The sequence below is a fragment of the Schistocerca serialis genome, chromosome 8 (assembly GCF_023864345.2).
Source record: "Schistocerca serialis cubense isolate TAMUIC-IGC-003099 chromosome 8, iqSchSeri2.2, whole genome shotgun sequence".
NCBI classification, from domain to species: domain Eukaryota; kingdom Metazoa; phylum Arthropoda; class Insecta; order Orthoptera; family Acrididae; genus Schistocerca; species Schistocerca serialis.
Window position 1 is genome coordinate 366,006,535 of NC_064645.1, and position 16,701 is coordinate 366,023,235.

The 16,701-nt window shown below is 44.5% G+C and overlaps 1 protein-coding gene across 1 annotated transcript in view; it reads right to left on the minus strand.

The window, feature by feature from the left end:
- LOC126417021 (protein dachsous) overlaps window positions 1–16,701 on the minus strand; it is a 423,732-nt gene that overhangs the window by 144,019 nt on the left and 263,012 nt on the right. Inside the window, exons 9-11 of the mRNA XM_050084910.1 lie at window positions 13,235–13,512; window positions 11,259–11,483; window positions 859–1,068 (exon numbers count right to left, since the gene is read on the minus strand). Of these exons, the coding sequence (XP_049940867.1) occupies window positions 859–1,068; window positions 11,259–11,483; window positions 13,235–13,512 (713 nt within the window). The remainder of the gene's footprint in view (window positions 1–858; window positions 1,069–11,258; window positions 11,484–13,234; window positions 13,513–16,701) is intronic.

Consider the following 16,701-nt stretch of genomic DNA (forward strand, 5'->3'; position numbering starts at 1 on the left):
TGCCTAAGAAGACATTTGTCAATGATTAAAAGAACACCATAGCTATACATTTATAAAGGAAAAAAAGTGGAACACAAACAGTACATATGTACAAAGTCAAAACCACTACTTAACTTGATGGTGTTCTTTTAATCATTGATAAAGGTCTTCTCAGGCACTTGTCGATTTTATTGTTGTTCTGAAGAAGGTGTAGTTATCTACGCCGAAACCTAGGTTAACACCAAGTGCTTTTTTCGCAATTGAGGCGGGTTTTTAGTTTTTTAAGAAATTAACCAACGATTGCCGACGGGCTGCGATGTTGAAGGTTCTTAAAAGGTGGAATAAGCTAGCAGAAAGGAGGCAGCGAGCCAGGGTTTTAGAGGTCGGGGGATGCACCCGGATGCTGGGACTGAGGTTCACGTGCAATGCAGGGCTAGATTACAGAAGAGTGTTGTACGTGTTTGAGAAAAGGTGGGAAGTTAATGAGTTGCAACAGGCAACAAATGAGAGAGAAGCAGAAAGGAGGCGGAGTTTAGGTCCTTCGACGATTTGAAAGGAGTGCTAAAACATGGAAGAACAGTTACAAAGGTGGTGATAGAGCAGATGAGATTGGCGCGACTTGGTCACCATCTTCGACCAACTGTTGGCCTTTCTTTTGGACAGGTGGGGATTCCAAGGTAGTTTTTGACCAAGTGTATTTTGTGTTTCCTTATGTGGATTGAACTCTGAGTAATGTTGTAGGGGGCATAATAATGAAGGGATAGTTTTCTCTGTGATTGCTGCTCGCGAGTTTCAGTGTTGATCGAGATCAGCAGAAGTATCAGTGAAGTGTAGGCTTGAACCTGCAGGACGGGTACTACAGAGAGGAGAGGGCCTCACCTCTAGCCGGTACTCGGCCTGTGTCTCGCGGTCGAGCTGCCGGGCGACGATGAGCGCGCCGGTGGCGCGGTCCATGTCGAAGCAGCTGCCCTGGCCCGGCGCGCCGGCCGGGCCCTGGCTCAGCGTGTACGTGACGTGCGGACCCGCAGGCTGCCCGTCTGCCGGCGCCACCGTGCCCACCACGTGGCCCACCGGCACGTCCTCTCGCACCTGCCGACACCGAAAACGTTCACAAGTTCCTAAGGGACCTAACTGTTGAGGTCGCCGGTCCCTAGACCTACACACTACTTACACTAACTTATGCTAAGAACAACACACACACACACCCATGCCCGAGGGAGGACTCGAACCTCCGGCGGGAGGGTCGACACCAGCTCACACGGTTTAACCCTGAAACTTGTCGAGCTAATTAAAAGGTACGCACTGCGCACCACCTGAAGCCAATACCGCATCGAGGAGATCTGCTACATCAGAAAATCATCTACAGCTTAAAAAAAGCATGAAGCTAAAAAGCAGGAAATTTTCAAGTCACCTGTATGGCATAGGACTTCGTGAGACATACTGTAAGTAGGCTGTTTAGGTTCTTATGCTGGTAACGCCATGTAGCGCTCTATATGAAAATCACTGGCTGTGCTGTGTGCAGTCTGTGGCTGGTTTGCATTGTTGGAATGTTCGCCATTGTAGCGTTGGGCAGTTGGATGTGAACAGCGCGTAGCGTTGCGCAGTTGGAGGTGAGCCGCTAGCAGTGGTGGATGTGGGGAGAGAAATGGCAGAGTTTTGAGAGCGGATGATCTGGACGTGTGTCCATCAGAGACAGTAAATTCGCAAGACTGGATGTCATGAACTCCTATGTATATTATGACTTTTGAACACTATTAAGCTAAATACATTGTTTGATCTCTATCAAAATCTTTCATTTGCTAGCTATGCCTATCAGTAGTTAGTGCTTTCAGTAGTTTGAATCTTTTATTTAGCTGGCAGTAGTGGCGCTCGCTGTATTGCAGTAGTTCGAGTAACGAAGATTTTTGTGAGGTAAGTGATTTGTGAAAGGTATAGGTTAATGTTAGTCAGTGCTATTCTTTTGTAGGGACTATTGAAAGTCAGACTGCGTTGCGCTAAAAATATTGTGTGTCAGTTTAGTGTTGATCAGAATAGGTAAAGAGCGAAATGTGTGAGTACGTTCAGTTCTGCTCACCTGTTTGAAAATCAAATAATGTGAGGTTTATCAGCACAGTAATTCATTAATTTTTCTAAGGGGACGTTTCAATAGTACTGTGAGTGTGGAAGTGAAACACTTACAGATGTCAAGGCTGTTACGAATCCAGCAAGAAGAGGTCCTGGACAATCCAGTTAAGAAAAATATACACTTCGTAGTTTCCACCAGTACTCTACTGCAATCAGAAGCAGCTTTCACCTGTGCTCTAGTCATAAAATAACTCACAAAAATAATTGTAGTGCATGTTCGCAAACATAATCTGAAGGTGTGCTTAGCAAATAACGAAAAAATAATTAAATTGGAACACTTTCTGAAAATTTCAGTTGTAATGATTACGATATGATATGCTACCACAGCTATAACTATCTTTTACCATCGCAAAACTTGAATTAAATCACTCATCGCTACTGCATCACTTATTTCAACAACTTAATTGAACTTGTTATTCTAGCTGTGTGTTTTAGGTAAAAATGTTTCTTTGGGGCCCTTTATTGCTTCGTTTTTCTCTTAAGTGTACTGCAGTTTTAGAGACTGTTACACAAGACGCATTTCGCTATTAATTCTCCCTTCTGCACATTTTGAAGCCAACAGGTTTTTTCCTCATTGCTGGGAGAGGCTGCAGGCGAGGAAACGTACTTCCATCTTCACCATCCTGGTTCTTCTCTTGCTGCTTCACAGCCATAGCGAAACCTGCATGAGAGCAATGTCTGCTAAGTTCTACAAAAGCAAAATGATTTGTTCATATTTGCCATTACATTGCTTGAGAGAACCAGTCAGTACATTATTTTTCATTATAAAGCATCTTTCCGTCAACACATATATTGTTTATTGGCCATACTGGTTTCCATAGACGTAATTATTGTCAAAAGGTCATACAAACGGTATTTCAAAGTGTTTCCATCAAAAGTCTAGGGGGAAAAAACTTTTGTTAGAGAAAAAAAATATTCGCTGGCGTTCTCCAGCAACACTAGGCATCGTTTTGTATTTGCTACACTTCTGAAAAGAGGTGCGTGAATGTGTTGCCAACAGTTCAGTCACGTGATCCGTATGAAAAGGAATAGGCACAGGTAAATAAAAGTTCCTGATTCGCTCCTTAAAAAAATGTTTCTCCCCTTGAAGACACTCATTCTTCAGACTTTTTTTTTATTGAAAATCACTATCAGCTAACTGGTGTAGGTACCTGGTTAGTACTTCCTGCTAGTTTGTTGAAATCTCGTTGTCCCAGGTCCGGCCAATACTAAAGGACGCCTAGCGTCGCCGAGAGGCGTCAACGACAGTTTTCTCTCTAACAGGCGTTGTTCCCCAGGACGTGTGCTACAATACGGTTGCTAGTCGTTTGATGCAAAGACTTTGCAACGGTCTGGATGTTTCTTGGCCGATGGTTACGCCAAAACAGGATGCGACTCAAAGTCTCACTGAGACTGCTATTCCGATTTCGTTGTTAGACGATCAGCGTGTTGCAAAGGTTAGAAACTGCTATTGGCTTTTCTTTCGTATTTGTAATTTCCTTATTGCCATATTTGTGAACTGTGTTTCGTCACAAATAATGTTTATAGACTTCTCATTCTAGCACAATTTTATTTAATTAGTGGGCGAGTAGCCGAGCTCGTCCAAGCCAGTATCGATAGTAGAATGTGTCAAGTGATTTCATGAAATCTGTATGCACAAAATGGTACAAACAATCAGCCTTCTCCAACGCTAGAGAAATGCCGCGTCTTCCCCGTCGGAGGGCAGGCAGGCAGGAGGTGGAGGTGCGGATACATGTAATGTGGCAGCAAACACAAGTACCGCCCCTACAATACGAGGTTTTTGTCTTCCTGCCACAGCAGCTGCATGCAAACAGCTGGCAGTAAAAACCATATTAGAATTGTATAGAAGCGGACCGACAATGGCGCTGAAAGCTCCATCCCGTGATGGGCGGCAAACGGCCGGTACGGGCACGCTACACTACACGTGGGCAGGCGGAGCCATTGTCGCCGGCAGGCCGCGGTGCTCACGGTGAAATATCAGCGCGGCAGCCCCATCTGGCTCCCGGAAAGGGCGTCCTTACCAAACGGCAGCACAGGGGCAGGGAGAGGGGGAGGAGGCGCTGAGCGCGACCGAGCGCTGCTTCCCCACCAGTCGACTAGGAGAGCGATACCTCGGGACACCGAGGCATGACTGTCTGCTTTAAAGATACACGTGCGTAAACGCTTCAGCGAGCTAAAGGCAAGGAGGACTCAGTAAAAAAGTTCTGTACTTAGAAAAAAACGGTTGCTAGAGCTTCATAATAATCACAAATATCTTTCATAAATAGACGAGAGACTGGTAAGGTATATCTCACAGTTTTGGTGTCAGGCTGTAACACAGCACTTCCAGCCATGGCGGCTGTTAGGGACTCCAGAGGTGGTTTCCAGCATTCTGTGAATTTTGGCTTTGTCCAGCCTGGAGTTATTTGGTTTGTCTTTCCTTGATCCTCCTAAAGTGCATGTCTGAAAGAACAGACACTGTTGACGATCTACAGTTGTACGAAATACTTCGAAATTAATTCACTTCCTCTAAATTCCTTGACATCGGCTGTATCAGGTACAAATCTGCTACCCAACAGTGACTACAAAAATCTTTCTCAGACAGGGGCTCGATCCCGGATTTCCACCTTATCGCGAGCGGTTGCCTGAACCACTTCGGCTATATTAGTCCACTCGATTTACGGTATACGGACGTAGACAATGTCATATAGAAGTTTCGGTCGGACTGGGGAACGTGCACGGGTAGCTGAAGTGGTTAAGGCGACCGTTGGAGATAAACGGGAAATCCAGGTTCGAGTCCCGGAACGGCACAAATTTTCAAATGTCAGTATTCGGTAGTAGATCTATACGTAATACAGGTCATATCAAGAAATTCGCAGGCGGCGAATTAATGTCGAAGTAGCTCTTAATGTGGGATGTGGTCAGAGGTTACGAGGCCGGCTCAGGGCCTGGTGACTTGCCCATGACGGCAAGCATTCTTCAGTATCTACTGAAAATAAAAGTCCTCGCAGAAAGCGGCTCTTTCCAGAGGAGGGTTAGAAGCGGGAGACCGAAATGACGAACAAGAATGCTTCCAATCTGCTTCTGGGATTAAACGGCTGAAAGGCCTGATTGTCATGTCGGGAACTGTTCCGAGCTAGCGAAATCGAAGAACCGGTAAGCAGCAACTTGTGTGTGAACGAGACGTGGGCTTTGTTGAGAGCAGGTGGTGTTGCGGTAGTAATACCGATTTCTCAATGCGGTGGTCAGTGATCCAAAGTGATCAACGAAGCATTGCCTCCAGCACGGGAAATTTACAAGAGTTTGCAACTGCACATTTGACGAATGTTTACCGGTATTTATAGGCACATCTGAGGCTTACACTGTGGCCGTGTGGTTGTTAGAAAGAGGCCCGTACCACATCGTGGAGTCACTGCCTAGCTGACAGTGGTACGTTATGGAAGTGACGGGCTTGACGAGCCCTGCGACGTGCCGAGACAATGCAAGTTTGGTGTTTACGGTTCTGTTGAAGCATTGGGTACGGAACGCTACTTATCGCCGACGAGGATAAATAAGGAAATCTACCACAGTCTTTTCGGCGGTATTGTCTCGGTATTCACCAGAACTAATTTAGGATACAGCACACACCCTTATTTAGAATGGCCAGACAAAGAGATAGCCCCAGAACCTCACAAATTAGTTCATCGTCGTAGCCGCTGCAACACCCTCGGCCGATATGCCGAAAAATAGTACGCCGGATTACTTAAGAAGAGGGAGGGAGGGAAGAAGAGGGAGAGAGAGGGAGAGGGAGAGCTAGAGAGAGAGAGAGAGAGAGAGAGAGAGAGAGAGAGAGAGAGAGAGAGAGAGAGACAGAAGGAGAAACGTTATTTCTCACTTCGTCTCACCCGTGAGATTCTGTAGTAAGGATGTTTACGCAGTGACATGACTTTTCCAGAGGGTATTACTTCGTGCAGAACGCAGATATCGATGGGGATGTGGGCTCCCGCGTTTACGTCCCGCAAGCTGCGAGTGAGTGCAGCAATTTGAGCGTCCGCGCCGCAGATGATTGTAAATATCTCTGACGCGAGGCAGTGCCGCTCTCAATTAGCGGCGGATTCCGATAGTTACGGCGGCAGAGCGTGGCGTGTCTTTGTTCTCGCTTCTCTCGGAACGGTGCACGGCGCAAGATCGCTCGCCGACCTAAACTCGCGCCCTTTTCCCGCCTCCTGTTCTTCTTACCTTCTTTTTTTTTCCCCCGTGGCCCGCCGTGCGTGTATATATCTCTGTCGCGTTGTCGCTACGACAGTTATGGCGTGTGGAATTTGCGAAGCATCCGCCGTTCAGCGCCCTTAATTTTTGTTTTTACGCTCCTTCCATTCGGTTTCTACGCAGACAATGCGTTGCGCGATCCATTGTACTGTTCTTAATTGCGTAAAAAGTTGTGCTTGGAGTATTATAACTAATGGCGAAACATGCCGATATTTTGGTGAAGAGATGTGAATCTTCTCACTCCTTTGTTCTCTGATTGCTTAATCCAAGGGTAATTTTGAGTGTGGAGACGCCGCAGAATAGCTCATAACTGACTTCGTTATCATCCGAGGGAAGACGCACTTTATGGTTTTCCGACAATTTGTTTCTTTACCCAGTTCCTTTTACCTTAGCTAGGTTTGAAAGCGTTTGTGAAAAACAGTTGTACGTACAATACTGAACATGCACCAGTCATTACTATACTTAAACATTATCAGAGTCTCGGCAACGTCTATATGTCACTTGCCTGAGGTATTTCTGCGCTCTTGGCTTTATGACAAGTTACTAGACTGTACTTTCTGCACTGCAAACAGAAGTAGTTGACGTATTACCTTACATTAAAGCGGATAATTACTTCCAATGCCCTGTCAGAGGACACGTAGCAGACATAAAGTTAGCGGGCGTTTCACGTTTTCCCGCTGACCAGACAAGATGAGTGCCAATACATTCCCCTCGTCATATTCAGTATTCCCAAGTGCCATTTCTGGTTGTATCGTTTTGATGTAACTTGGTCTGAGCTTGAAGAACTAGTTCACAATTTTTTTCTGGTGTCCTAGTACAGCTCAGGTCCCCTCCATGTTTTCATTGCGCGTGTTCTTTAACTCGGCGTGTGTTTTTCTTCTTCTCCTCCGAAACAACGTCGATTGTTTTATCACAGGCCTCAAACGTACACAGTGTAGTGTAGTAGTGTAGAGGTCTGTTTTGTGTTCAGGCAACTAAATAACAAGACTGTAAGATTCACTGTCTGCTACCGCATTAAACTTGTTTATGCGAAAGGCAATTTACTAATTGTATAGCTACAACTATTTGATGTTGTCGAGCGTCCTATGGCAGAATAGATGGCTTATGACTGATCGACTGGGGCAGAAGTCGACTTTAGTAAACAGGGTCTCCAACTAACGATAACTTGTAAAGAATGCTATGTAGTCGTGCTTTTTGTACTATAACTAATTGCCGTACTATAAAGAGATGATTACTAAAATATAGCAAATTTCTCAAAATTAGAACATAACCAGATTCAAAAAATATATGGCACCATGGGTATGGCTCTATTCTATCTGCTTCATGTAACTGCAACTATACTAACCCCATACAAACCATATACACAAGGGCGTCAGTATCAACAAGACATCGAAAATAACAAGGAATATTCAACATGACCAATAAAATACAACAAGCGTAAGTCCACTCCATCTGGAAACATCGCGGAGATACCCCACGCAGTCCTTAACCCCACCAGAATCCGATCTTTAGTCTTTTCTGATGGCGTCTTCACTTCCACCGCATCTTGGTGCAACGTTGTTCGAAGCCTACTTACATTTCTGTTCTGCAGTATACGTCAAAAAAGACTAACCCACAGTGAAAGCTGTACGTGTCTCACCCTTGCAGCTCACCAGCACTCTCAGCTCATTAATCCTTCCCCTAAAACGAAACACAGTGAACTAGAAACTGTACTTTCCCTTGAATGTTTCTCGTTTACTGTTTGTTTCTGCCGAGATCTTTACTCATTGGAAGATTTGTCAGCTTCAAGAACTGTTGTCGCCCAAGCGTTTTGTACGTGATGTACTCAATAGATCTGTTACACTTCCCCAGAGCTTTCTCAGTAAACTGTCGGGCATTCGCCTCCACTACTAGCGACTTCAGATGATCCCTTCATTTGATAGTGTTTCGCAATGTTACATGTAGATGTTTCATCTTAGTTTCTGAGTTAAGATGCATACCGTTTGTAATGTTTTTGGCTAATTGAGTCTATGCTCAGATCCGTCAATGTCAAACATGAGTTTGCTTTATTGGGACACAGATATTCCAGCTGAACAATGCAGTGTGTGGAAGCTGTAATGTTATGCAATACGGGATGAACTCAACTTGGCGACATAGTGTGTAGCGATTACGTGCTGGGTACGTGCTGGGTACGTGCTCCATCACGTGGAACGACTGAGAAACATCTTTTCTCGTCTGCCATTCGCTGTCTAGCGCATGCCCTTATCAGGAATCGTTGCGTTTTCTGTCCTCTGATTGGCTGTTTTGAGAAGAGAGACTCCAGATGGTCACGACGCGAAGGGATGGCGTCAGTCTGAGGGTGAACGTTTGTGTAGAAAGGTGTGGGAGGGTGTATTTTATTATATTTCATCTGTGTACCATAATTTTAAAGTGTTTGTGATAATTTTGATTTTATCCATATTGGATGAGAGGTCTTGGTTGTGAATGTCAATGTTAAAAAATATATCGGCTCATTAACTTGTTTATAGTTTAAAAACACTAAGATTGAGGCGTTTCGGAAGTCAAGCTTCCATCATCAGAATAATAAAAAGTAAAAGAACCTGTTAAAACTCGCTAAAATGGGACATGCACCAGGAACAATAAAATTGATAATAAAATTAAAACATCGTGGCTGCAACAAGGGAAGTAGCCACGATGTTTTAATTTTATTATCAGTTTTATTGTTCCTGGTGCATGTCCCATTTTAGCGAGTTTTAACAGGTTCTTTTACTTTTCATTATTCTGATGATGGAAGCTTGACTTCCGAAACGCGTCAGTCTTAGTGTTTTTACACTATAAACAAGTGGTTGAGCTGATATATTTTTAACATTGCTTGTGATAATATCCCATGAGGATAGCTGTGGTGAATAAGAAGTATTACAGTGTCCATACACATTAGCAGTAGGTAAGTAGCCTAAATGTAGCGATCCTCACTATAGTCACGACCTTGCCACATCTTTTGCGGAAGGGAGACAACTGCAGAAGACGCAAGACTTATGGAAAGAAAATTCGCGAAGTGTGACCGAAGTGTATATACGTAACGCTCATGTGAAATGTCTGCTTGTTACGACCACAACACGTCACTATGTTTTCATACAGGCTGGTGGACCATCAGTAACGGTGGGTGAAGCTTTAACAATGCCAGCCACTCGTGCTGGCGAAATGTCAGGAACATAACCAAACTAACTTCGGCCGAAGGATACGAGACAGAAGTCAACAGGCAGTTTGTTAATAACTGGTCACGAAAGCCTTAACAGTTTTGACACTCGGATCTGTTTTTGTCCTGATAATCGCAGACATCGTGTTTGGAATGCCTCCGACACTGTCCCACATGTGCAAACAAAGCCGTGTGGGCAGATATTCTGGGGCGTCATTTCGTGGGTCACCGTGCACCTATCGAGTGTCTCGCAGGAAATCACACTGTTCTATGGTGCAGGGACGAGATTCTGGAACCAGTAGCGGGATTGTGTTGCCAACATTTTGGTGGTAATTTCATCTTGATGGATGATAACTCGCGTGCTGTTTTCCCGAATACGTTCCTTCGTCACACCAGGATCACGAGGATGGGCTGGTCTGCCTACTCCCTGGACGTTAACCCAATCGAACATGTATAAGGTCGATTGTAACGATCTGTGTTTGGATGTCGACAGTGAACACGTACTCTGTGCGAATTGCGAACACTCGCTACTGAAGAGTGGAAGAGTTTCGTCCAGGACTGGTTTGATGATGTCTTTGGATTATTCAAAACTGCATCCGAACAAGACGATGTCCCACCACATACTGAATTTGAAATGCATATGCAGGGTGGCCCAACTAAAAGTTTCAGCGCAAATATCCCTGGAATAACAATAGATATTGAAAAACGAGTCTCGCGGGTATGAATGTAGGGCAGAGACACTATGAAACACACTAAAACGTAAGCAAATATTATTTTCAACACAGACTTATTTTTTATGGGGGCACCCCATATTATTTCTTACACAGTCAGTAATATGAAAAATTACAAAAAGAATGGCGTTGATTGCATTGCAATAAGTCAATTACATGCTGAGAAATTGCAAAGCTAAAGGTGCAAGTGTGACCCCCCACGTTGCTCGTAATCGCGATGTGACTGACTTACTACGATGCAGCAAACTCTGTTCTTATTGCTACTGTTATGATGTAAACTGGAAATACAGATGTCCAGACACAATGAAAAATAACAAACGATTTAGTCGTTCGTGCTTTATTGATCTTTACTACCGTACGAGAATAGACGCAACAGTAACGAAAATCCGAATATCACCAGCCTTGGTAAACATATTTTATTGCTGACCAAAGATCTAACAGAGGGGTAAATGGTAGTTGTACGTAGTTGTGTGACTGGACAGCTGTATTGCTTCCAGTTAACTTAATAACAATGTAAATAGCAATAAGTGCAGCGTTCGTTGCATAGTAGTAAGTCAGTCACATCGTGATTACGAGCAACGTGGGGTTCATATTTGCACCTCGGGATGTGCAATAGTGGCACGTTTCGTTTATTTCAAGCGTCAAATTCGCTTTGCAATTTCTCAGCATGTAATTGACGTATTGCAATGCAACCAGTGCCAATCTTTGTGTAATTTTTCATATTACAGATTCAGCAAGAAATAATACGGGGTGTCCATTTATGAAAACGTAAGTCTGCGTTGAAAATAATATTTTCTTACATTTTAGAATGTCTCACAGTATTTACTTTCGCGAGCCCCTGCCTTAGACTCATACACGTGAAAGTCGTTTTTCAATATCTATTGTTGTTCCAGAGACATTTGCGCTGGAACGTTTAAGTGGACCACCCTATATACGCATGCCTCAGAGCCAATTTTTGTTTTCTGTGCCAAGATTTTGGAAATGAAGAGGTGACGCAAGACTTTTGTGGCTTCGCTACTCACCCTGAAGACGAGGCTGGAGCTGGTGAAGGTGGGCCTGTTGTCGTTGAGGTCGAGCACCTCGACCCGCAGCAGGCGCACCGCCTGGCGCGGCGGCTTGCCCCCGTCGGTGGCGGCCACGGCCAGCCGGTAGATGGCGCGCTCCTCGTGGTCCAGCACGGCCCGCGTGCGGATCACGCCCGTGACAGGGTCCACCGAGAACACCCCGGCGCCGTCAGAGTCACGGCCCTGCGGCAAGCCAGAGCGCGCACTCACAGACACCGCTCTCGTCTCGCAAACTGCATAACTGTTCAGTATTATCGTTCCTCTACGGTTATCATCTCGTCGAATTCCGAAGCCCTCGCCCATATCGAACACCAGCGCTCGCAGGAACAGTGCTATTTCCTCTGTCACACCTACACCGTCAAACCACACTGCATACCCTCTTCTAACAAAACTTCAACAGGCTCCCCCTGGCACAGAGTGACATCGGCTCGACACTTATCCACTCACGAAATTATTCATCCTTCCCTATTTTACCCCACACCAGGGGTGCCACCTACCCTACAATTTTCCTACTCCTTCCCTCTTCGTACTATGGCCCAGCCACATCTCAGCCTCCTCCTATAACTTTGCTGTGTTCTAACATACTCTTCTCCCCCCCCCCCCCAGCTCCACACTACATTACTTGACCCCTTTGTTTACACCCTCCTACTGTGGTCCTATGTATCCTCTAACCTCCACTCTAGAAACTTATTCTCTTTCCAGTGCAGTCCTCCCAATTCAAAGGAAACTGCAATGCTTTTCTTTAAGAATTTTCTACATTTCTTCGCCATTTTTTGATGTTTTCTCTTGAATGTAAAAAAGGAAACTGGTTTTTCTTGTCATCGAAAACACCGTCCTTCCCCCTCTCCTTATTGTGGGCTAGGGAAGTGTAAAACTGTAAGGAAAAAGGAGGCAAATGATCTCTGTTACAGAATATAGCAAGTTATTTCATAATGGGCTCAGACTCTATTCAGCGCTGTCTTTACCATGAGATTTCCAGAAAACCAATACGGAAGAAATAACAAGTGGATATAGAAAACGTGGATGATCATGGCATTAGTATAAAAGACAAAATGAAGAACAAATTAAGAGATATAAGAAGAAATGATGATGCAAAATAGCGTATGCGTATGCGGAGACCCTTGGTATGCAAACCAATTGGGAGCAATAAAATGTATAGATACAGAAAGACAAATTCCTGTACAGCAGAGTTCTAAATTACCATTACTTTTCTCTAACATGAGCGTCGTATAAATATGAAGAAGGTGATACAAAATTTAAGAAGACGAATAAACGTTACGATTCGCTAGCGGAGGAAAGAAGAGACGACTTACAAGTCCTACTGATTGAAATAGGCACCGTACTTATGGGGCAAGGAAACACGGAAATAGAACAGAAGAGCGACTTTATTATCATCAGAATTCTGGTATACACAATCCCCAAAGGAGTAAAAGTACTATTGTTGTATGCTTGTAGTAAGATTACAAGGTGATGCCAAACAAGAAAATTACAAATGTATATGGGTGGAAGTGAAGAAAGTGTTACTAAAAAAAGGGAGAGAGGTTGCACGATATAGGACATTTTTATAAATCGTCTGCAGTCTGCTAAAGTAATTAAAATGTTGAGGTATTTAACAGTAGCGTGGAACAGAGGAAAAAGTTGCTGAAGCAAAATGTGGGGGACGTGGAATGTGCGGGAAATCACAGGAAATGCGATGCTGCAGAAGGATGTCAAAGATTAAATAGACATGATGGAGTACGAACTGAAGAGGTCCTAAAATGATTTTGGCGGAGATAAGTATATGGAGAATTGAGACCGTAAGAAGGGAGTAGCTAAATCAACCAGGAGCCTCCTCTAAGAGAAGTAGTAGTGTTGGGGAACAGTTGCACGTTCGAGACATGAAGTACGAGGAACTCGTGTGACGGGAAGGCAGGCGGCGCGGCCGGGGCACTCACCGTGAGCAGGGAGTAGGTGACGGAGGCGTTGGCGCCGTCGTCGCGGTCGACGGCGCGCACGCGGCCCACCTCGGTGCCGGGCGGCTGCTCCTCGCGCACCGACACCACGTCCTCGCGCGGGTCCACCAGCTCGGGCGAGCAGTCGTTGACGTCGGTGACGCGCACGCGCACCGCCACGCGCGCGCTGCGCGCCGGCGCGCCCTGGTCGCGCGCCTCCGCCACCAGCTCGTACGAGGCGCGCGCCTCGCGGTCCAGCGGCTCCCGCGTCACCACCTCGCCTGCGCACGCACCGGTCGACAAGTAAACAGCCTGCTCGTCGACATTATCACTCGACCGAAAACACATTTGACCTCTCTGATCTAATAGAGAGCGTCATGACGGATACAGGGATAGTGAACACAAGGTCATTGTAGCGAGGCTCAAAACCACTAAAAATAAACGCAAAATATATCTATTTAAAACAGCAGATAAATATTCCCTTGATGCCTTCCTAAGAGATAGTCTCCATTCCTTCCGAGCTAATTATGTAAGTGTAACCAGATATTGTTCAAATTCAAAGATACAGCATCGACAGCAATAGATAGATTCGTACCGCATAAGTTAATAAGATACGGGACTGATCCACCGTGGTACACAAAACACGTCAGAACACTGTTGCAGAAGCAACTAAAAAAGCATGCCAAATTCAGAAGAACGCAAAATCCCCAAGATTGGCCAAGTTTCACGGAAGCTCGAATTTTAGTGTGGACGTCAATGCGAGATGCTTTTAATAGTTTCCACAATGAAATACTGTCTCAAAATATGGTAGAAAACCCAAAGAGATTCTGGTCGTTTGTAAAGTACACCAGTGGAAAAAAAACAATCAACTGTCACTGCGCGATAGCGATGGAAATGTTACCGATGATGATGCCACTAAAGCGGAGTTACTAAATACAGTTTTCCGTAATTCCTTCACGAAAGAAGACGAAGTAAATATTCCAGAATTAGAAACCAGAACAGCTGTTAGCACGAGTGACATAAAAATAGATATCTTAGGTGTTGCGAAACAAGTCAAATCACTTCAGAAATGCAAGTCTTTCGGTCCAGATGGTATACCACCAGGTTCCTTTCAGAGTATGCAGGCACAATAGCCCCTTTCTTAGCAATCATAAACAACCGCTCACTTGACGAAAGGTCTGTTCCTAAACACTGGAACGTAGCACTGGTCACACCAGTATTCAAGAAAGGAAATAGGAATAACCCATTCAATTGCAGACCCATATCACTGACCTCAATTTGCAGTAGCATTTTGGAGCATATACTGTACTCGAACATTATAAATCACCTTGAAGAAAATGACTTATTGATACATAACCAACACGGATTCAGAAAATATCATTCTTGTGCAACGCAGCTTGCTCTTTATTCCCATGACGTAATAGTGCTGTCGACAAGGGATCTCAGATCGATTCCATATTCCTAGATTTCCAGAAGCCTTTTGATACCGTTCCTCACAAGCGACTATTAATCAAACTGAGTGCATAGGGAGTATCGTCTCAGTTATGTGACTGGATTCGTCATTTCGTCTCAGAGAAGTCACAGTTCGTAGTGATAGACGGTAAATCATCGAGTAGAACAGAAATGCTATCTGGTACAGGCCCACGGCTGTTCCTGATTTACATAAATGATCTAGGTGATAATCTGAGCACCCCCTTTAGATTGTTTGCAGATGACGCTGTAATTTACCGTCTAGTGAAATCATCAGACCATCAATTCCAATTACAAAATGATCTAGCGAGAATTCCTGTATGGTACAAAAAGTGTCAATTAGCACTAAACAAAGAAAAGTGCTAGGTCATCCACATGGGTACTAAAAGAAATCCGATAAAATTTTGGGTATACGATAAATCGCACAAATCTAAGGGCTGTCAATTCGACTAAGTACCTAGGAATCACAATTACGAGCAACTTAAATTGGAAAGACCACATAGATAATATTGTGGGCAAGGCGAAACAAAGACTGCGCTTTGTTGGCACAATACTTAGAAGATGCGACAAAACCACTAAAGAGACAGCCTACATTACACTTGTCCGTCCTCTGCTAGATATTGCTGCGCGGTATGGGATCCTTACCAGGTAGGATTGACGGAAGGCATCGAAAAAGTGCAAAGAAGGGCAGCTCGTTTCGTGTTATCGCGCAATAGAGGTGAGATTGTCACAGATATGATACGCGAGTTGGGGTGGCAGTCACTGAAACAAAGGCGGTTTTCTTTGCGGCGAGATCTATCTGCGAAATTTCAATCACCAACTTTCTCTTCCGAATGCGTAAATATTTTGTTGACACCCACCTACGTAGAGAGAAATGATCATCATAATAAAATAAGAGAAATCAGAGATCGAACGGAAAGACTTAGGTGTTCCTTTTTCCCTCGCGCCATTCGGAATGGTAGAGAAGTAGCATGAAAATGGTTCGGTGAACCCTTTGCCAGGCATTTAAGTGTGAATTGCAGAGTAACCATGGAGACGTAGATGTTATTGCACCTCGCAGTGAGAGCGCTTGGGTCGGCTCGTGTCTTTGTGTGTGCTCTTGAGGCTAATGGGAAGGTTCAATTTATGGATGTCCATCTTACTGCATAGATGAGGAGCTTCAGCTGATGATATACATGAGAAAAAGTACCACCACACCTTTACCTTGAGACTGTCTACTACACGACTAATTTTTGCGGCACATTACCGCCATCAACACGCCCACTGCCAATAGAGGATGGCTGTAATGGGCCGCCGAAGTTAGTCGTTGATAGAATAAAGAAATTCTCACGATACAGTTGTGGTGGTACTTTTTATTTTACAATGAGAATGTGCGCTGTTGTTCTAACGATCAGATAACTTGCTCGTGAATCTATTTGCACTTTCACAGTTATACGACAGTCAAAAAATTGGTATGGTTTTTGTTTACTGTAACATCGCCGCGTGTTTGCGATAGCGGCCACAGGAGGCCAAGTGCAATAATATCGTGGTCGTGTAGTACAGACAAACCTCGGTGTCCACGGAGGTACAGCGCTTCTCTGCCCTACCTGACAACTCATCTCGAGAGAAAGAATATTGCGTAGTCAGAGTAAATCTTTCATTCGGTTTGTGTGCTGCGCCCTGTGTCTAGATAGCTCACATCTCAGTATAAGCGCCCATTTTTCATTATACAGTGTAAGACGCTTAATTATTAATCGTACTTTTCGCATTGTTTAAACAGTTAAAATGAAATTGCATCAAAAAATAGATAAGAATTAATAACACAGAAGCTGAATGGTACGTCACGGGTTGGAGAACTGCAACACTACCATTATCTTCCTTAGGGCTCGTTTGCTGGCTCCAGTACTGCTTAACAGTTGACGTGTGAGAAAAACCGATGTTCAGCAAAATTCGTGTGAGAAAAACCGATGTTCAGCAAAATTCAGCAATGAGAACAATAACGTGACGCATCAGGTGTACTC